We start from the raw sequence: 21,959 nt of genomic DNA, 5'->3' as shown, positions 1-21,959 counted from the left end.
ATAACTTTACTATAGAAGGACTCTAGGTTTATTCATGGGGCATCTTTTTAGGAATTTAATGTATCATTTTATTTCTGTTTATAAACATTCTTAAGGCTGCAGCATTTGCCTAGGAGTAAGTCTTATTTTTGAGTAGACACGAGTACGATTGCAGCGCAAATCTATTTTATACTGAATTGTCATAGTCTAATCAATTTTTTTATGGGGACGCGGGGGGTGCTGTGGTCTAAACCACTGAGCCTAGGGCTTACCGATTGGAAGGTTGGTGGTTTGAATCCCCACGACGGAATGAGCTCCCATTGCTCAGTCCCAGCTCCTGCCAACCTAGCAGTTGGAAAGCATGTCAAAGTGCAAGTACAGGGGTCGGCCCATGAAGGCCGTTTTACTGGCCCACAAGCTGCCCCCGAACCAAGCTGCCTGCTCGGCGAGTCCCCGCCCCCCGCGCGCTGCACTAAACCAGTGCAGCTCAGGGACTTGCCAAACGGCGCCAGAAATCGTGTCTGCGGATGTGCAGATACCGGAAATCGCATCTGTGCATGTCCAGCCACTGGAAATCGCTTCTGTGAGGCAAGATTTTCAGCACCTGGGCATGCGCAGACGCGATTTCCAGCGCCACGGACATGCGCAGATGCGATTTCTGGCACTGCGCTGCGCCAGCCCAGCCCACAGACGATCTCCGTGGGAGTGATCCGGCCCATGGCCAGTAAACCTTGCCGACCCTTGTGCAAGTAGATAAATAGGTACCGCTCCGGTGGGAAGGTAAACGGCGCTGCTCTGGTTTCACCAGAAGCAGCTTAGTCATGCTGGCCACATGACCCGGAAAAACTGTCTGCGGACAAACGGCCGGCTCCCTCGGCCAGTAAAGCGAGATGAGCTCCACAACCCCAGAGTCGTTCACAACTGGACTTAACTGTCAGGGGTCCTTTGCCTTTAATCGAATTTAAAAGTCAGGTTTAAGCTGTTACTGTCTTGTTTTCAGAAGTTATTTATTTATGAAAATATTTCTAATTTCTAAAAAATCAAAGCACTTTACAACAATTATAATAAAAATGCAACAGTTAAAAGAGATAACCGTAGTGTATCGTCATGGTACATGACTTGCCTGTTTAAAAAACAAGGGAGATAGGGAAAGATACAGGAAACTGAATGCAGATTTCCAAAAAACAGCAAGGAGAGACAAGAGGGTCTTCTTAAATGAGCAATGCAAAGAAATTGAGGAAAACAATAGAATGGGGAAAACCAGAGATCTGTTCAAGAAAATTGGAGATATGAAAGGAACATTTCGTAGAAAGATTACCATAATCAAGGACAAAAGTGGTAAGGACCTAACAGAAGCAGAAGACATCAAGAAGAGGTGGCAAGAATACACAGAGGAATTATACCAGAAAGATATGGAGGTCTCGTGCACCCCAGGTAGTGTGGTTGCTGACCTTGAGCCAGACATCTTGGAGAGTGAAGTCAAATGGGCCTTAGAAAGCACTGCTAATAACAAGGCCAGTGGAAGTGATGATATTCCAGCTGAACTATTTAAAATTTTAAAAGATGATGCTGTTAAGGTGCTACACCCAATATGCCAGCAAGTTTGGAAAACTCAGCAATGGCCAGAGGATTGGAGAAGATCAGTCTACATCCCAATTCCAAAGAAGGGCAGTGCCAAAGAATGCTCCAACTACCGCACAATTGCGCTCATTTCACACGCTAGCAAGGTTATGCTTAAAATTCTACAAGGCAGGCGTAGGCAGTATGTGGACCGAGAACTCCCAGAAGTGCAAGCTGGATTTCGAAGGGGCAGAGGAACCAGAGACCAAATAGCAAACATGCGCTGGATTATGGAGAAAGCTAGAGAGTTCCAGAAAAACGTCTACTTCTGCTTCATTGACTATGCAAAAGCCTTTGACTGTGTCGACCACAGCAAACTATGGCAAGTTCTTAAAGAAATGGGAGTGCCTGATCACCTCATCTGTCTCCTGAGAAATCTCTATGTGGGACAAGAAGCTACAGTTAGAACTGGATATGGAACAACTGATTGGTTCAAAATTGGGAAAGGAGTACGACAAGGTTGTATATTGTCTCCCTGCTTATTTAACTTATATGCAGAATTCATCATGCGAAAGGCTGGACTAGATGAATCCCAAGCCGGAATTAAGATTGCCGGAAGAAATATCAACAACCTCAGATATGCAGATGACACAACCTTGATGGCAGAAAGCGAGGAGGAATTAAAGAACCTTTTAATGAGGGTGAAAGAGGAGAGCGCAAAATATGGTCTGAAGCTCAACATCAAAAAAACCAAGATCATGGCCACTGGTCCCATCACCTCCTGGCAAATAGAAGGGGAAGAAATGGAGGCAGTGAGAGATTTTACTTTCTTGGGCCCCTTGATCACTGCAGATGGTGACAGCAGTCACGAAATTAAAAGACGCCTGCTTCTTGGGAGAAAAGCAATGACAAACCTAGACAGCATCTTAAAAAGCAGAGACATCACCTTGCCGACAAAGGTCCGTATAGTTAAAGCTATGGTTTTCCCAGAAGTGATGTATGGAAGTGAGAGCTGGACCATAAAGAAGGCTGATCGCCGAAGAATTGATGCTTTTGAATTATGGTGCTGGAGGAGACTCTTGAGAGTCCTATGGACTGCTAGAAGATCAAACCTATCCATTCTTAAGGAAATCAGCCCTGGGTGCTCCCTGGAAGGACAGATCGTGAAGCTGAGGCTCCAATACTTTGGCCACCTCATGAGAAGAGAAGAATCCTTGGAAAAGACCCTGATGTTGGGAAAGATTGAGGGCACTAGGAGAAGGGGACGACAGAGGACAAGATGGTTGGACAGTGTTCTCGAAGCTACGAACATGAGTTTGACCAAACTGCGGGAGGCAGTGCAAGACAGGGGTGCCTGGCGTGCTATGGTCCGTCGGGTCACGAAGAGTCGGACACGACTAAACGACTAAACAACAACAACAAACCGTAGTGTATGTCATGGTACATGACTTGCCTGTTTAAAAAACAAGAACAAAAGCAAGGCAAGCAACCGTTGTCTGCGGTGCAGGAGGATTTGTCCCTGTGTTGAGGCTCATGAGATCATTTGTCTACAGATAATCCTGAATATGCACTGAATGGAAATGTCTCGGACCATTTGGCTTGTAGCAAATTCTGACAGTGGGTGATACGCCATTAAGTTTTACTCAGAGTAGACCTCTTGAAATTAATAAATATGACTGTGTCAGCTCCATTAATTTCAGTAGGTCTCTTCTGAGTAATGCTTAGTTGAGTGCCACCCAATGTGTTGTTGAAAGCCACCTGTAACAGTGAGCAAAGCCTTCTGTTGAATGAACTAGGTAGAACCAAAATATCACTGTACCCGTTTGAGTCTCCCAGTCTCTCTACTCTTCACAATGCTCAACTGTGGGTTGTGGGGATTTTTTTTTTATAAGCATTGTAAAAAGTAAAAAAGGAACTGATTTAATTCTTTCCATACTGGGAAATGCTTTCCTTTGATTGTGTAAAGTTACCCAGGAAACCATTGTTAAGATGAAATGTGATTGGCTCAGTTGAATGATTGTTGGAGTTGTGGTTGGAATTTAAATAACTTGGGCTTGAGTGTATAGTTGACAAAAATGAGTTCTTAACCACGTCCACTCATATTATTTCATTGGCGAAAGGAGGAGTGCGTAGCATGATCGATAATGATTTTCCAGATGCTTTGAGAGAACTTAATGACATGTTATTTGACTAAATAAGTTGGAATAATAGTCCTAATAATGGTGTGTAAAGATAAGTACTACGAATGTAGTATTATGAGTGGAAGTGAGTAATAATTGGCATTAAAATGTCAATACTTGTGCACTGAAAGCCTGTCGTATCTATAAGTAATGGGTGTAATCATGCCCACATTTATCTACAATTAGAGGAATAAACCACTGACATTTGCAATATGCCCTAGAGTGGACAAAAGTACTTAAATGAAACCTGTTTTTTAAAAGAAGTTGAGATCCTAAAAAAGATTACAAGAAAAGTTTTAACACAGACAGAAAACAATTCATCACAGTCCCAAATACTGATTTTAAAAGCTTGCAATAAGGAGGTCTTCAAAGCTTGTTTAAAAGACAGCATTGTAGGAGCCACGCACACCTTCCTAGGGAGGGTGTTCCAGAAACATGGGACCACCATTCTGCAGCCATGTGGGCTACAACTTCATTTTTGAATGGGAACCTTGCATTCTTAAGAGTACAAGAAGGCCTCTCTTGCTACTGAAGGTTAGGACTGTAGTGGTGGTCTGGGGTGAGAAGTGCAAGCAAGATGGGATAAATATTTTGCATTAGTCATGTTATAGAAACTGCACTTCAGTATTCTTCGATGAAAAGGCTTAAGTGGTATCTGTTGGCTGTCTGTGCTTGGACTTAGGATAGGCGTTTGAATTGACTAACCTACAAGAACTCACACAGTATTGAGAGTGGATGACCCTGTAATCTTCAGGCCAAGTAGCAAACATGAGTAGCAAAGACAGTGGCTATATGGGAGGCAGTACGCCTTTCATTGCAGCTCTTGTGCCAGACCTCTAAATTACTATTTAAACTTAGAATTTTAAAAGTTTCACTGTTGCTAGGGAAACACTACAAAAGAATCCAGGTCCCTGAGCATGTGCTTGTCTTTTTGTGTGTGTGTGCAGACTTTTGTCTTGGGAACAAAATATGTTAGTGCATTACGGCTCCATGTCCTTTGATCAGCAGGACATTGACATGTTAACACTTTGCCTTCCTCTCATGTCTTGTTAGATCTTATTTTAAAAGGCAGCATGTACAAGCTCGGTTGAATTTGATAAGCATTTGATTAGCGAGTTAGTAGGACATGAAATATTAAAATGGCTTTTGACATAATTAGTAAACTAGAATAGAGAGATGGTGTAAAAATAGATTAATTAAGTAGCACAGATGCATTTTATGAATTTTGTAGATGTTCTTCTGCAACCTGTATAGCTAAAACATGCTTTCAGCTACGGTAGGAAGAACGTATTTAGTTTGTTTCCACATGTAAGGATTGTGTTTGATCTAGACAGCTAGCAGTGGCAGCTAGACTGGTGACTGGGAGCAGCTGTCAAGACCACATAACACCGGTCTTGAAAGACCTACATTGGCTCCCAGTACGTTTCCGAGCACAATTCAAAGTGTTGGTGCTGACCTTTAAAGCTCTAAACGGCCTCGGTCCAGTATACCTGAAGCAGCATCTCCACCCCCATCGTTCAGCCCAGACACTGAGGTCCAGCTCCAAGGGCCTTCTGGCGGTTCCCTCACTGTGAGAAGTGAAGTTACAGGGAGCCAGGCAGAGGGCCTTCTCGGTAGTGGCACCCGCCCTGTGGAACACCCTTCCATCAGATGTCAAGGAAATAATCAACTATCTGACTTTTAGAAGACATCTGAAGGCAACCCTGTTTAGGGGAGTTTTTAATGACTGATGTTTTAATGTATTTTTAATATTTTGTTGGACGCTGCCCAGAGTGGCTGGGGGAACCCAGCCAGATGGGTGGGGTATAAATAAATTACTACTACTACTATTATTACTACTACTGCTACTACTTTTGATAAAAGTAGGTGAGGTATGTGCTCTGGCTCACTTTCCCATTCTCCCTAGGTTCTTTGTACAGTCATACCTCGGTTTAAGTACGCTTCGGTTTGAGTACTTTCAGTTTAAGTACTCTGCGGACCCATCTGGAACGGATTAATCCACTTTCCATTACTTTCAATGGGAAAGTTTGCTTCAGGTTAAGTACGCTTCAGGTTAAGTACAGACTTCTGGAACCAATTGTGTACTTAAACCGAGGTACCACTGTATATCCTTCCACTAGACCCAAATCCATCTTCTTCGAAGCAAATCCCATTTATTTTAAAGGAGCTTGCTGCATTGAAATACTGATTGGCTTAGGGTGTACTTTCGTACATGGTTCATGAGCTTTCGTAACAGGAAATGAAATCTTAGGTGTATTTGGTTCTATTGTTCAGGCAACAAAATATTAAAATGTGTTTTGAGTTCCAACAGTTTACTAAAAGAGACATAGCAGCAGCATTTGATCTTGGCTGAACGTTTGGTTCAAACTCCTGATCCAGAGATGGAACGTATCCAACCTGTAAACATACCTCGCTTGTTGCATGACTTTGTGTAGCTACCAGCCTGGTGATTCACCTCAAGTGTTTGGTATCTTACTTCTTTGAATGTGTTGATACCAAGCTGGTGGTTTTGCCCCGATATCTTTTTAGAATACATCCTGTCTTGGCATAGCCAACAAGGTCCCAGCAGCACAGCCGGTGGGCGGGAATTGTAGGAGTTGTAGCCTAACAACATTTGGAAAACGTTCATGTTGGTTGCCAACCTTCTTAATCGCAAAGCCACTCTCTCTGAATCCTTCTTTAGCTAGAGCAGCATCTGCGCACAAGAGGAGTGGATCACCAGGCTTGGATGAACCTCGGTGTTCGCAAAAGTACAAAAATATTTAGAGACAAAAACACCCAGGTCAATGGCACACCAAAAGGAGGACTGAGCATTCTCAGTAGGAGAGGGTCCGGGGAACGACGACGGACACTCTCTGCACCACAGTGCTGATTTTGGGGAGATACGTTCTCATTTTTTTTAGAGACGTGTGGTAGGTTCTGGCTGTATTTTAAAAACAGCCTGTTTAACTTGCAGTGTGGCCCAGTGCTGTGCCCCAAACCTAGCTAAAGTTTGCTGTAATGGTGCATTGCATCACTTTCAATGGGGTTTAATCCCGATGATCTGTATCTTCACTGGGCTAGAAGCTATTTGGACTAGCCTTAGCATCACTGCAAAGGCACATGAGGCAATAACTCTGCTTAAGCTGAGCAGTTCTGGGACTGGTCAGTGCCTGGATGGGAGGCAGTCTGGGAACCTGTTCTACAGCCTTCAGAAAAGCAGGATGTTTCTACAAGTAAACAAATAAATCTCCCTGTTGAAAAGGATCTTGCATGAAAGGCTAGGGGTTGTGTTCAACTAACTTCTGCTTGTAGGAGACCCTTTGAAATTGATGGCCCTTAATGTTAATTATGGCCAATAATTGCAGCTGAGTAAATGAGGGTTGAATGCAGCCCTAGAGCACAAAGTTGTGATAGGCTATGCTTTTAGAATATTGGTATCTGAATAGTCTTGCTCCTCCAGATTCTGCTAACGGCTGTTTTAGATGCCTCTTTGGCAATGTATCTGAAAAACCGTAACTTCAAGCAGTGTGTCTAATTAGGAATAATGCCTGTGATTCAAACATTTACTTTTTCTCATGTGAAGTATGTAGGCCAAATTTTGATTTCCACAACTTTCCAGCAGTAAGCTTTAGGGTGGAGAAGAGGGCAGGCATAATAGCTCTAACCCAACAGAGAGCAAAGTTTTCTCGTTAGTTCTTAGGCCAGTAATTGACTTGCAGCTTTGTGCATGTGTTCTCTCACTAGCTTGCTTCTTCCCTGCACAGCAGGGAGCCCTGGACTTTGTTTTATAGCACATTCCTTCTCTGCAGACCTTTTACCTATTCTGTTCCGTCTCAATCTCTCCCAGTTGGAGATATTCCAAGTCATGGATTCTTGGACAGCAGAGGGAGTTTTGAGTCGAATACAACCAAGGAGCATTTGATTTGTCACATCGCCCATTCCTTATCCCTTTCAGGCTCTGATGTGGAGTTACAAGGGAGAACAAGGCTCAAAGTCTTTGAAAACTGCCACCCCACCCCACTTTCATTCAGGTGCTTATGCTGACAAATCGTAGGTTTGTATTCTCCCCACCGGCCCATGAGCATTTCATGATATATTTGAACTTTTAGCATTGCTTTCTGCGGAAGAAAAATCCTCTGGAGAGCAGGAAGTGATGGTGGAGAAGTGGGTTGAAGCTGTTCAGTGCAGAGGTCTCGTGCTTCAGAAATCAATTTAACGTAGCTGTATAACTGGGCTCTCATTCACTTTAAAAGCTTGCTTCGTTTTTCTGCCCACAGCAGTCTTGAGATGGTGCGTTACCTGTAATAGCAGCAGTCCGCCAAATTGCAGGAACTGGTCTTGTTACCTTATGAGAAACTGAGCATTTCATTAATATCTAGGCACCTGCGCTGACAAGCAAAAAAACCCTGAAAGAAGATGTAGCCTTTACTCTCAATGTGTAATGGAAAAACCAAGTTTCTATTCTCCTGCCCCTTTAAGGCGGGACTGCGGAGCTTTTTTCAGACTGACGGCCACATTGTCATCTGGGCAACTTTCTGGGGGACCATATGCCAATAGTACCAATAGTGGATGAGGCCAGAGGCAATTTCCCCCCCTTTGTACAGTGGTCTAGCATTGGCACACACTTGCATACGTACACAGCCAAGAATTCAAGGGCATATTCCAGCAAGGCAAAAATACTCAAGGAGGGCAAGAAGTAAGCCTCCTGTGGGAGAACAAATGGGGATGAGGAGGGGATGTGACAAGTGAAGAGTCCTAAGTGCCAGACAGACTTGGGGGGGGGGGCTGAATTTGCCCCCCTGCCTGGGGACTAGAGGCCTCTCACCCTGCAAGGAATTCCTTCTCTGCTTAACAGTCTCTCCTCTTCGCTAAGAAGAGAAGAGACACATCAGATGTACACATCCCATCTAATTACACTTTTGGCGAAGCCAGCTCTTCGCGGTCCGCATACCTGCAGCCTCACACACCCTTTCCATTGGATCCTGTGAACTGCCCCAAGATCTTATGATGAAGGGCACTACATAAATCTCATAAACAGTAACAGTAATGATGTTAATAATAATGCTGCTGCCCCTCTTGCCTACACTCACCCTCCTACGGAACCCAACTTTGAAAGGAGAGATTGTGACATGCTTGTGTAACTACTGGGATTGATTCTTGTAATGTGCTCTTCGGGTAATTCAGAAGCTCCAGAAGGCATGTAGTGTCGCTGCCTGCCTCCTTTTTGGAACTGGGAATGTGTCCAGTCGTTTTGCAGCAATTCCACTGGTTATGCCAGTAGACAAAATTCAGCTTGCTAGTTTCTACTTTTGCAAAGCCCTTTTTTTTTTAATGGCACCCATGTTTTAAAAGCTGCCTCTTCCTGTTTGAGGCCCCATCACAGCACAGTTGGTCAGGGAGGTAACCCTGAACTAAATCCTCAGTTACAACCAGGATCTGCTGCAAGTTGCAAGTAATTCTTGAAGCAATTGGGGACAGGTACACACCAGAGAGACGCTGCCTTGACAGGAGAACCTTTTACCACGTGACTTTGAGGAAGGCTATCTTCAACCAAAACACATAGTACACCCTGTTTCTCCAAAAATAAGACGTAGCCATAAAATAAGCCATAGCAGGATTTTTAAGCATTCAAGGAATATAAGCCATACCCCGAAAATAAGACATAGTGATAGGCGCAGCAGCAATGCCGGCCGTGGCAGGAGAAGGAGGGGAAAAAAATAAGACATCCCCTGAAAATAAGACATAGTGTTTGTTTTTTTTAAGGAAAAATAAATATAAGACGGTGTCTTATTTTCGGAGAAACATTTAATTGTTTTACACCCTGCAAGGACAATTATTACTGGATGAAAATTTACATTTGAGTACCATTTTGAGGCTTTGCCTCTTCTTTTGCTTCCTTCAGTTCCTAAACGAGCCACCTTCAAACCAGAGGTTGTTTTAAACCGCTATTTCTGGTTTGTATATAATGGCAAGTGTTTTTGCATTATGTGTGAACCAGCCTGCTAAAGTTTTGCTCTTCTTCCTTAATTCTGACATGTAAGCAGGGGTTTTACTATGCTGGCAAACTTCTCAGGTTTTCATGAACCACTGATTTATTCTAAAGGGATAATTTGCTGCAACTAATAGCATGTTACTGATAAGGTGTTCGGTCAACTTCTACCCAAATTTTCAAGTAGAGTTTTATAAGGACTGGCTGGTGGGGATGAAAAATGTAAATGCGTTCATATGGTTTCCTCTCTTACAGGCAAAAGTGCAGTTCTGAAGTGTCTGTTAGATATTCACAAGATTTTTCGAGAAAATGATCCTGCATATATTCTGAATGACCTTTATATCACAGATTACTGTGTTTGGATTCAAAAAGCCAAGTAAGTTTTATGTCTTGTCATTCTCTTGATGAAAGCATTTTGGCATGATTGATCCAGTATTCAAATTCCTTATTGCAAATGGCACTGTTTTCTTGGAAGGCAAAAGCAGAAACTTTTAATTGAATTCTACATTGATGATAAGATTTGCTTTCTTCAGACAAGTTGTGTACACACACACACACACACACACACACACACACACACACACACACAAAAGCAGGCTGAGAGTGTTAAAAAAAATTCCTGTGTTGTGACAATTTTGAGAACCAGGGAAATGGCTTAACCACGTTAAAGTAAAATTGCTAAGCAGCGTTTTGCAAAGTACAATACAAACTCATTCAGCTGAGGAGATATATTGTAGGCTTTTCATATTGTGTATGAAGAACTCCCAAATTCTGACAAAAAAAGATTACGCAGTGTCTTTATTTTGCATAAAGGCTCCTAATCTGTAGGCATTTATTCTGAATCAAAAATCTTGATTGCTTGCAAATCTGGAAGCAAAAGAGTATTGTGGCAGAAAGGAAAGGCATGGCTAAATATGGATAAGCATATTTGTGCTGAGGGTAAGTAAAAGTATTTGAAAAAGTGATGGAAGGGATATGCTTAAACTATGGGGTCTTTTGCAAGTCTTGTCTCCATGGTTTCAAATACAATTGCCACCACTGGGCTTTGAATCTTTTTCTCACTGAGATTCATGAATTATCACCATCATCATCATCATCATCATTGTTATTATTTATTAAAATGTGTATACCACCCTTCATCCAAAGATCACAGGGCTGTTCACAACATAAAAATACAAAATGAGAATGCAAAATAACTGTGTGAAGAAGAAAACCTTTGTCTTTTGCTCCTGGCTAGAGCCAAATAATATATACATAGTACATAGCATATGAATTCTGCTGTCAGCCTGCCATTTGGCAGTCAAACTGTCACAGTTGCCCACTGTTTATAAGGTTACAGCGATGTGCAGGCAAGGTTTCAACTTTTATGTACGGGGCAGTAGCATCTAAGCAGTCAGTTATGTTGTTTAGTCATTTAGTCATGTCTGACTCTTTGTGACCCCATGGACCAGAGCACACCAGGCACTCACTCCTGTCTTCCACTGCCTCCTGCAGTTTGGTCAGACTCATGTTGGTGGCTTCGAGAACACTGTCCAACCATCTCGTCCTCTGCCATCCCCTTCTCCTTGTGCCCTCAATCTTTCCCAACATCAGGGTCTTTTCCAGGGAGTCTTCTCTTCTCATGAGGTGGCCAAAGTATTGGAGCCTCAGCTTCAGGATCTGTCCTTCCAGTGAGCACTCAGGGCTGATTTCCTTAAGAATGGATGGGTTTGATCTTCTTGCAGTCCATGGGACTCTCAAGAGTTTCCTCCAGCACCATAATTCAAAAGCATCAATTCTTCGGCGATCAGCCTTCTTTATGGTCCAGCTCTCACTTCCATAGCGGACATTCCATTCAAATCTATTGGCCCATAATTATATAAAGCCAAGCTCAGTGCTTGGGCAGCCTGAAGAAACGTTAAGGAAGCCTGGAGTGAGAACCTGAAGCAGCAGCATCCCTGAAGAGTATGGGATCAGCCTAGAGGCTGAAATCACAGAAGACAGAAGTGAGGAAGTTCTGCAAGAGAGGAGTTGGAAGGCTCCCAGCAACAGCTTTGGGGTATAACTGAGAACAGTGTGGCTGTAGGTGTCAGTTGACTGCAGGAAGCAGCGAGTTCCTGACTGTTTAAGGACCTTGGAGAACCCTGAAAGGTTATCCAAAGGGGTTGCGAACCTTGACCAGAAGGAAGACGTCAAGTAAAGCTCGTTGAACAAGGCTGTGAGTTTACTGAGGTGGACTTACGAAGGGCAGCTGGTTATGGTTATTTGTGTGGCCACAGAAACTAAAACAAGCACCCAGACATCTTAAATCAATACCATTAAGCAACAATAACATCAACTACGGAACCAAGTCTAATAACCTAGCTGCAAGGAAACACATATTATAAGTAAGATTTATTAATTATCTTACCTTCAGCTTTTAACTACAAATCTCTGGTCTGTTTGTTCCATGCCAGTACCCAGCTACGATCTATTTGCAGGATAAAAGTGAATGAAAGTATTGAAATACATGGTATTATTGGAACTGAAAAAGAGATTAAGAGGGCAGGTAATTTATCATGGTGACACAACTGGTGGAATGAGAAAATGCCAGGACTACAGTTTCTGGCTAAGTGGAGAGGGTGGTGGGATAGTAAATAGTAGTGGGGTGTTTTTAATAATAATAATAATAATAATAATAATAATAATAATAATAATAATAATAAATAATAAAACAGTTTGATCCAGTAAATTTTTGTCCCCTCTGTGCTAAGTTGTATCCCTGTGGCAATACTAATCCATATCCTTTCTAGTTACGTCGGGTATTGCTTGCTGTGGTAAAATATGAGCAAAGATTACCATATTTACGCCACTCTAATGCGCCATTGAATCTTAGCGCGTACCTCAGTTTTCTAAACCAAAAAAGTATTTCCTGGCAAATGTAAATGTGCCATCAAATCTAATAATGTGCACCCTAATTTTCATGATGTGATTTGACCCCCCAAAAGGTGTGCATTACTTTTGAGTCAATATGGTAATATTCCCCCCTGGAAAACATCCTTAAGTCTGAGACATGGCATGTGGCTAATCATCTCTTCTCTTCTCTTCTCTTCTCTTCTCTTCTCTTCTCTTCTCTTCTCTTCTCTTCTCTTCTCAGCTCCTCCCTTCAGCTTATTTCAAGAAAGCATTTGGCAGTATCAGACTTAGCATATGCTGCACCATAAAGCAAATACTGCATGCCCAGTAATTTTCTAATAGTTATTGCTTTAATTATTCCCTTATATGCATTCCACATAAACCATTCTATTTGTATGCAGTGCAGCAATTAGGGGTGGGTGAGCCATATTGCACAAATCTGCAAAACACGAAAGGGGGAAGCTGTTAATAGGCTCTCCCAGGTTGCAGCGGATACGTAGAGAGCAGCGGAGGCAGCTCATACAGGCATCTCGGCAGGTGTCGTCAACATTTTATGTTGAAAAGCCAGATGCGGCCAGATGGAAAATTGCATCTTTAACCCCTGAGGTCATGCAGCGTGTCACCACTTTGCTTGATCCTCCTGCTAAGCGAGCTTATAACATCCCCTGCTGTCAACCTTGTTACTGCTTTAGTTTTCACAATAGAATTAAAATTAATTTGTCAGGGGTTTTTCCTCCCTTTTTTTCTTTTTGGTCAAGTATTTAGGAAGTGGCACTAAATGCTGGTTAGGGAATGCTGGGCATCTGTCATAGATAAAGAAAATCCAGCCCTTCCGTTAAGTGCTTGGTTTTTATTCCCCCCTCTCCCTCCTCATTACTTACATAAATTTGTTGGGCCTCTGGAATCCCTCTTGAGTTATGAAAATCTTTGAAAGGCGGCAGGTATGCTATGTAATAGATGAGCTGCAAAAAATTGAGGTGAGGGTGCAGAGGCTGGCTTTTCATTTGCTTTGGCTCAAGAAGACCACCAAAGCTGGTGCAGTGAAAGCATACTTTCCCTTGGGAGTGATTTAAGATGACCTGGCCCCTCGCTGAAGGAAAATCGTATTCCTTCGTCTAGCTCTCATGCTCCAGGACAGAAGCATATCTCTCTTTTTCTGATCAGTGAGAAGAGTGCACTGGCTTAAACCTTCAAAGTAGCCTTTTCTCTCTTTATGGTAATAACGGATTCTAACACGGCATGGAACTCGTATTTCCTTTCATGACGGCTGGTTACATCGATCCAGTGCATGTGTCATGTTTATTGTTCATAGACCATAGACCAGCCTGGGACCGTGTCCTTCCCCTCTTCCCTTCCCTTCCTTGCCTTCACTATTATTTAGCAGTATATGTCTCTGCTGTTAATCTAGGGTGAAATGGGACATTGAACCCCATTTGAGAGGAAACACAACTAGTGTTTTCCATGGTTAGCTTTGGGGTCCATGTAATACTAAAATTCAGGCAGGGAAGGGAATGGGCTGGTGGGTTTTCTCTTGGCAGAGGCGGAAGAAGCATGTATTCCCAAGGCTGGCTCCATGTTTTTCCTTGGCTAGATCTGGACCTTTTCACTTTCAGTCTAGGTTTGTCTGCGTAGAACTACAATGGTACCTCTACTTACGAATGTTTCTACTTACGAATGTTTCTACTTACGAACGGAGCTCCGTCTGCCATCTTGGATGCAGTTTAGTTAGGATTTTTTCTACTTACGAATTTTTAGATAGGGTTGCTTCGACTTACGAATTTTTCTCCCAATGCATTCCAATGGGATTTGACATACAAATTTTTTCGACTTATGAATGTGTATTCGGAACGCATTAAATTTGTAAGTAGAGGTACCACTGTATGTAGCTTTCAGTATAGGTTGTTTCACTCAAAATAATGGCCATGTAGTAACTCTCTTATTTGAAGTCTTGAATGTAGACTTAGAATCTTTTCTTCACATGTGTGCACGCACGCATATTTTGTGAATGTGTGCACCAAAGGCGATTTAGTGATTTGCATGAAATCCTTTTGAGTATGCCCTTGGTGATGCCTCTCACTCTTGTCGCTTTTGCAGCAGCCCCAGAGTGCTGGTTTGCCTCTGAGTGACAGATATGCTTCGCATATAGTGCAATCCACGAAGGCCTCAGCTTTATCCTGTGATGGCTTTGCAGCGGCAGCTCAGCCCTCCATGACCCAAAGGCTCAATTATTGTAATTCCCTCTTAGCGCAGCTTACAAGCAGAACATCGCTGTAGCTGGCAGCACTTTCAGGACGTCGCATCACATCTGCTTATGCCTTGGAGAAGACATGCTGTGTTAAGCTTGTCCTTTATTTATTGCTTGGGTGGCCTTTGGTCATGGATAGGGTAGTTTTCAAAGCCCCTGGCTGATAGAAGGCATTGTTGCCTTTTTCATCTGCCTAGCAATTGTCCTTAAGAGTGTGTTGTTAAGCTTGTGTTCTACCTGACTTGCTAGTGTACAAAGGGGGCTAGGTAAGTGCATGTCTAGGTTTTTGTGGTGGTTCTCTAAAGCTATCTATGAGAGTCAGTAGCCAGAGCATTGGTCTTGGGTCAGGAAGACCCAGATTCAAAGCCCTTCTCCGCCATGAAGTTAACTGAGTGACTTTTGGCCAGTCCGTTGACATGATCTGATCAGGCCTGTTATCAGCGGAGTCCAGGAGGATCTGGAAAGAATCCCACCTGAAAGAGAAGGAAAGCTGGCCACATCCACATGTCACAGTAAGCCGGGGTTTGTAGTTTATCCTGATTTATTGTACATGAGCAGAATGTATGCTGCCCAGTTTCCTCCTGCTTTACAGAAGAAATGAACAATGAAGTTGTGGTTAAGCTCAGCCTCCCACTAGTTCTGAGCCCAGGGTTCTAAACAAGCCAGCCACAAACCATGGTTTTAAGGTTGAATAGTGATCATGTTAGGGAGAAACAAACCACAGTCATGGATTCTGATGAAATGGCAAATCAAGGGTGAACAATGTTCTTTGGTTGATATTTTTCTACTCCTTGGTGGGCCAAATGCAGGCCTGCGAAGAGGGAGGGGCAGCAGGGTATGCTGGCCTTGGGCCTCAGAGGGCTAAGCCAGCAGGGGGACCCTGTCAGGGGCATGCCAGACCTACGCTGTCATGCCAAGAACAAGACTCCAACCCTGAGCCTCAGACAAGCTCTGCGTGGGCCTGTCCCAAATATGAGAGGTTAGTGGGACTGCTTGTCTATTGGCCACTTGATGTCATAATGTATGAGATCAGGTGTTGGGAATGGCTTCCTTGAAACAGCCTTGCAAGGCCATATTGGGAGGTGTGGCTGGCCAGGTTTGGTTCGTGTACATACATACATACATACATAATTTTATTTGTCTGCCTCCTTTCCATAATTCAAACCGTGCTCAAGACGGCTTACGACATGAAAAAATACACAATACGGTGTAACAAAAGTAGCTGCAAACAATAAACAAAACATAAAAATGCACAACCAAACGGAACAATTTCCAGATAACCATAACAAGATCTCAAATAAAGATACAAAAAAACCAACAGCAACAACCCCCACCCAAACAGCACCCTAGCCCGAGAGTCTGTTCAGCAGCCTCAGCTTTTGTAGCTGGAGTCAGTCAAGGCCCCACCCTCCCAGGCCAGGGGGGAAAGGCTTGCAAGACAGGGGAGCAGATCCCACAGAACTCACAGCCAAGATGGTCCAAATTTCACTCTGGCTTTCTGGAGTGTTTATTCTGCTTGTGGCAGGGGAGGAGTGAATGAATGGCACCTGTGAGCTATTCTAGTTCACATATTGATTTCGTGTATTAAACCCCTGATGGAACTTCAGGTGCCCTGCCCAGGGCTCACAGCTCTTTCCCCTTCCAAGTACTCAGCCTCAGTAAGGATGCTGTATCATCCACCTCTAGACCAACCCTTCGAACCATTTAAGCAGTATTGCATAGGGTTGCAGCCAATGTTGGTCCTACTCAGAGCAGACCCATTGAAAGGAATGGGCACGACTAACTTAGTTCCATTAATTGTTACGGGTCTACTGTAGGTACTGTATAACTTAGTTGAATATAATACCCACCCCCTTTTTTAATGCCCTATCCCGATCTACCCATTTATTTCCCTTTTTAGTTTCCCTTTCTATCCTGAAGTACAATGCACCATATCTACACCCTGTCACCATAATATATCTGTAAAAGCAGCAGCTGCACCAAGAGCATTTTGTGAGGCTGTGTATAACAGCGCATGGGCTTTGAACAACAATAGGGTTTGCCCTGCAGGCTGGAAGGAGCGAGAGACGAGTCTAGGATGCCAGAAAGTGCCCTTTATTATGTGCTTTAGCAACCCTGTATGACATGGCTTTTAAAGGGGGTAGATGGGAGGATTTAAGCTCCCTTCCCAGCTGTTTGCTCACATTTTCCTTTTTGATGCTCCATCTCTCCTCTTCCTTCCCCGCTGTTCATTCCATCATCTTTCCCTCTCCCCACAGTTCCTGTTCCTTGCGGCTGTGTCTGAGCGATGCACCTTGCCACAGGTAGAGAGAGGGGATGGAAGCAAAGCTCTTCACTCCCTTTGGGTTCTGGCTTTGATTTCTCTGAAGTTGCGGCAGTTTGCTATCAGCTTGCAGGAAGGGGGGTCAGCGATTCGTGTCATCTCTCTTCAGTCAGCACTTCTCTGCTGTTTCCTTCTGTTTTGACTACAGGGACGACATGTAGCCTGTGTAGCTACTGCCTTTTTAAGCAGGTGCGGCTTGCAGCTGTGATCAAAGAGGGGAAGCTTCTCTCCATGCAAATAGCATCTTTCTGTTCTGTTCGCAGCCTTGTCAGTAGCTGACACCCTTTGGCAGCAATTCTACTATCAGCCGCTTAACTGGGGTGAGCAGAAACGGAAAGGAAGGGCAAATGTTCCTTTCTCATGGTCCTTTTGATGTTATATTGAAATGATAATCTAGTGGGGAATGGGGATTTTGTTCCTTCACTGCCAGCTGTTTCTACAAGGATTCCCCATGCTGCCATGAGTCGCTGTAAGCTAATGCCTGGGACTTGAGACAGCCTGCAGATGCCCAGAGGAACGACCGTGTGTTAATATATTACGATAGACAGGTTTGTGTCATTGGATGAGAGAGAACAGGGAGGAACCTCCTGCCATTTGTCAGGCATCTTTGGGATTTTGTAGGACTCCGTTTTGTAAACCCCAAAAGAGCAAGATTATGCCAGGTTCGTGGAACAGAAAAAAATACATTTTTTGTTGTGGCTACTCCCCCACCCCACCCCACCTGCCCTTCCCCAGTTACCTACCACGAAAGTCATGGCATCAGTCATGGGAGCACAGCTACAATTTAAATCATGGTCAGTCCTAGAAAGGAAATAAGTTTTCCTATATTTCACCAGCTGACATGCAAGCCTTGTGTGTCATTTTGACATGATTCTTTGTCCAGAATCTGCTTCAGTGCCCCTACTGGCCAATATTTTTTCTGGAAAGGAATTTGCAAAAGTCTCAATGGGATGGTGGTGGCAATTTGAACTTCCCCTCTGTCTGAACAGAATCAGAGCCTACTGCTTGTTTCTCCCGACTTCTCAACTTAAAAGGGAGCCTAAGTCAGCTGATGAGTTAGCTCTTACTGCTTAGTCTGTCATGACACATACCTGTCAACATACGCCTGAGAATCTAGAGCTTCTTCTCATACATGTCCTGATAGGAAAGATGTGGAATATGCTTGGGAAGTTCATGTATCTGCACACATGCACATAGATCCTACATGCACACTTAAGGGTCATGCTGGATGTGATGCTCAATCCAATTTAAAGTAGAGAGTGGGATTTAAAGTGCAGCACTTTAAAAGTGGAAGAGGCTGAAAGTGACTCTCACTTGGAGGAAAAGAACAGTTTTAGTAGTGTTGCTCTTTAAATCTCTCCCCACCTTTCTGCTTCCTAGAGAATTGGAGGGACCTGGCTTAGGCCTTGCTGCTGTCACAACTTAATTGCACCCTTGGTTAGATGGAAGACCAGGCACCCCCAAACTTCGGCCCTCCAGATGTTTTGGATTACAATTCCCATCATCCCTGACCACTGGTCCTCTTAGCTAGGGATCATGGGAGTTGTAGGCCAAAACATCTGGAGGGCCACAGTTTGGGGATGCCTGTGGAAGACTATTCCAAAACAAAATTTATTCCCGAAACCAATGCTCATAACTGTAGTTTAATTAGAGTTTGTACTTTTTGTGTGTGCATGTGCACTGAATGAGTCATCTGTTTCGTTATTAATATTTTTCTGCTGCACTGCTGAATCGTGAGGCGTGCTTTTTCTGGCTCAGGTGGAGGGTCTGTCTAGTCCAGCACTCTCCTTCCAGCAGTGACCAGCCCACTGCCAGGAACCGGCATCGCTCCCGCTGCATCCTTTGATTGGCTGCCAGGCTTTGGACTTTGTTGACAATTGGGGGGGGGGCAATATCAAGCCATTTCAAAGCACGAGTAAAAGCCTGCCTCTCTCTCAAAACTGGAGTGGTATGGTTTCTTTTTTTAAAAAAATCATTTAATATTCCAGGTCCCTCTCCCACTCAGCTCCTCTTCATAGCACACATCTGTGTGGACTATAAATTCTCAGCGGGTGTGTTTTCTTTAAGAGATTTCCTGTCCAGATTATGAAAATAAATGCCACACCGTAGCATTTTATGTTCCTTTAGCATCTTGTGTAGATGCTTGAAGTTCTGCACATTCAGAGTTAATGGAGGAAGAGATGATGTTCAATCCCTAGTCAGACTTTTGGCACCACTACCTGAATGGGGACATCCCTTCCTCCTCCCCATTCATTCATTCATTCATTTTCTTTTTTACATTCAGGTCCTCCCCGCACACCAGCTAGCCACTCTCCCTCTGGGACCTCCAGCCTCTGCTTGCCTCCAGCCTCTGCTTGCCTCCAGCCTTTTCACTCCTCCCTTCATCCATCCATCCATGAATTTTCTCTCGCCCTCTATGCAAAGGCTGCTTCAACCAGTCAGCCTGCTGCATTCCAGCCTTCCTCATGCCTGGCGCTGTACTCACTTTGCTGCAAGGAGAAAAGCCAAGCGGTGCTGTACCAAAGCCCTACCATATCCGCAGCTGCAGAGAGGGACAGCGCTACTGGATGGAGGGAAATGGCAGAGAGGCAGATATTCCTCTGTCCATGGGCTCACACCCCAGGGGGGTGGATAATGAAGGGCTGCTCAGTTTACTGTTGCTGTAGCTCTCGCAGCCAGACCTCCCCCTTTAAACCTGCAAAACATGGGGGTGATGGACTGTATTTGGCTTTGGAATTGGCATTAAGAAAAAGCCAATGCAATTCTGGGCTGCATCAATAGGAATATAGCATCTAGATCAAGGGAAGTAATAGTACCACTGTATTTCACTCTGGTCAAACCTCACCTGGAGTACTCTGTCCAGTTCTGGGCACCACAGTTCAAGAAGGATACTGACAAGCTGGAACGTGTCCAGAGGAGGGCAACCAAAATGGTCAAAGGCCTGGAAACGATGCCTTATGAGGAACGGCTTAGGGAGCTGGGTATGTTTAGCCTGGGGAAGAGAAGGTTAAGGGGTGATATGATAGCCATGTTCAAATATATAAAAGGATGTCATATAGAGGAGGGAGAAAGGTTGTTTTCTGCTGCTCCAGAGAAGCGGACACGGAGCAATGGATTCAAACTACAAGAAAGAAGATTCCACCTAAACATTAGGAAGAACTTCCTGACCGTAAGAGCTGTCCGGCAGTGGAATTTGTTACCAAGGAGTATGGTGGAGTCTCCTTCTTTGGAGGTCTTTAAGCAGAGGCTTGACAGGCATATGTCAAGAATGCTTTGATGGTGTTTCCTGCTTGGCAGGGGGTTGGACTGGATGGCCCTTGTGGTCTCTTCCAACTCTATGATTCTATGATATCACGTGTTTCATTTGAAGTAAGATCTGCCTCGGAAAGAGTGTGATGTCCTGTTGTTTTTTGCTACCCTTTGTGAGGGGTGAGAGGGGTTTCCCTGTCACAGTATGTTGAAGAAAACTGGATTTTCCCTCTTCCATGGGCTGCTGTCACTTCAGCTCGCAGAGAAGGAGAAAATTGGCTTCCAGTATGAACCCAGACATTTCATATTGAGACCATAACGATAGGTTCCTCTGAAATATTCTCATTCCTGTTTACACACCCAAGTTCATTTCTAGCATTCATTTGCACCTCGTCCTTTCCTGCTACCAGTATCTCTTCACCTTACCAACTCAAGGAAAGGGGGGGGGGAACCCCTAATAGAGAAAAACTATAATTGGGATAAATGTCGTCTATTCATAGTCCATACAGGAATCTGTATGCTCAGCTACGTCTTTGGGCTCTTTGCTCTGTTACTGCTTTTTTTTTCCTTGCAAGACCTCTTGTGTACAGTGTGGAATGGGCCGTGTCATTGTTTTGACAGCTGATAACCACCAGAGGAGGTTTCACATCTACTGTGTTGTTGCTTGTTATCCTGCCCTGTTGAGGAACTGTCATTTGCCCCGAGATGCGCTACCGTAGTAATTTAATTCCGGCTTCCTGTATGCAAGTAATGCTATTTGCAATGCACTGTCGTAGCCTGCATCCCGCCCCCCTTCTGCTTCTGATAAGGCTGTGAATGTTTCCTTTAAAACAACAACAACAAACATTTCCCAGAACCGGAAGAGCCAGGTCCATTAATTGGGCCATTTCAATATCCGTACCTTCTGTTTCCTGCTACCCTTTTCACTTGCCGATAGCTTCTGTCGAAAGGAATGTTTGGCGGGCTTCTCTCTCTCTCTCTCTCTCTCTCTCTCTCTCTCTCTCTCTCTCTCTCTCTCTCTGGCTTTGACAAACTGTGAGGGACAGGGGATATCGCGAAGTCCCTCCCCTCCTGAGTTCAAGCCCGTCCCCGAGCAAAGGGGAAAGCAGGGAGAGTTCCGATTCCAGTGGGGAAGCAGGAAGTCGTGTCCGAGGCTCAGGCAAGGTAGAGGAGCCAGGGTCCCAGGTGGGACAGGAAGGGGCAAGCAAGGGGGGAAGACCCATCCCTCCAACTCCAGAATTACGCAGGAAGAGGAGGGGCAAGAGGATGGGTCTGCCAAAGCTTTTGTGTTGGAGAAAGACGCGCCAAAAGCCATTAGGAGGTTCTGAAACCGACTGACAACATCGCTCCGTGTAAATAGCAATGACTTGAGCACTGTAAATACGCAGCACCAATAAAAGAATAAAATGCAGAGCTGCGTAGCGTCGTTACTCTGAAGTAGTCCACTCCGGCCACTGTGACAGCAACCTCCTAATCATTTTTGGGCTACTTCGGAGTTGCCGGGATGAGCGTGTCCGAGGCGGAGAAGTGGCGGCAGATCGCTGAGCAAGCCCAGCTAGAACTGCAACAGCTGTCGCT

At 44.2% G+C, this 21,959-nt stretch overlaps 1 protein-coding gene across 8 annotated transcripts in view; it reads left to right on the top strand.

Moving 5' to 3' along the window:
* The window catches only part of SHQ1 (SHQ1, H/ACA ribonucleoprotein assembly factor), a 94,202-nt gene that overhangs the window by 24,876 nt on the left and 47,367 nt on the right, over positions 1 to 21,959 (top strand). For all 8 annotated transcript variants that reach the window (XR_004692024.2, XR_004692023.2, XM_035106624.2 and 5 more), the window contains one exon: positions 9,946 to 10,066. Coding sequence is in view for 6 of the 8 variants with exons in the window: in XM_035106624.2 (XP_034962515.2) it covers positions 9,946 to 10,066 (121 nt within the window). In the remaining 2 variants the exon portion in view is untranslated. The remainder of the gene's footprint in view (positions 1 to 9,945; positions 10,067 to 21,959) is intronic.

This window comes from Zootoca vivipara, chromosome 2 (assembly GCF_963506605.1).
Source record: "Zootoca vivipara chromosome 2, rZooViv1.1, whole genome shotgun sequence".
Lineage (NCBI taxonomy): Eukaryota > Metazoa > Chordata > Lepidosauria > Squamata > Lacertidae > Zootoca > Zootoca vivipara.
The sequence above is the reverse complement of the archived record's forward strand: the minus strand, read 5'-3'. Positions and strand labels throughout refer to the sequence as shown.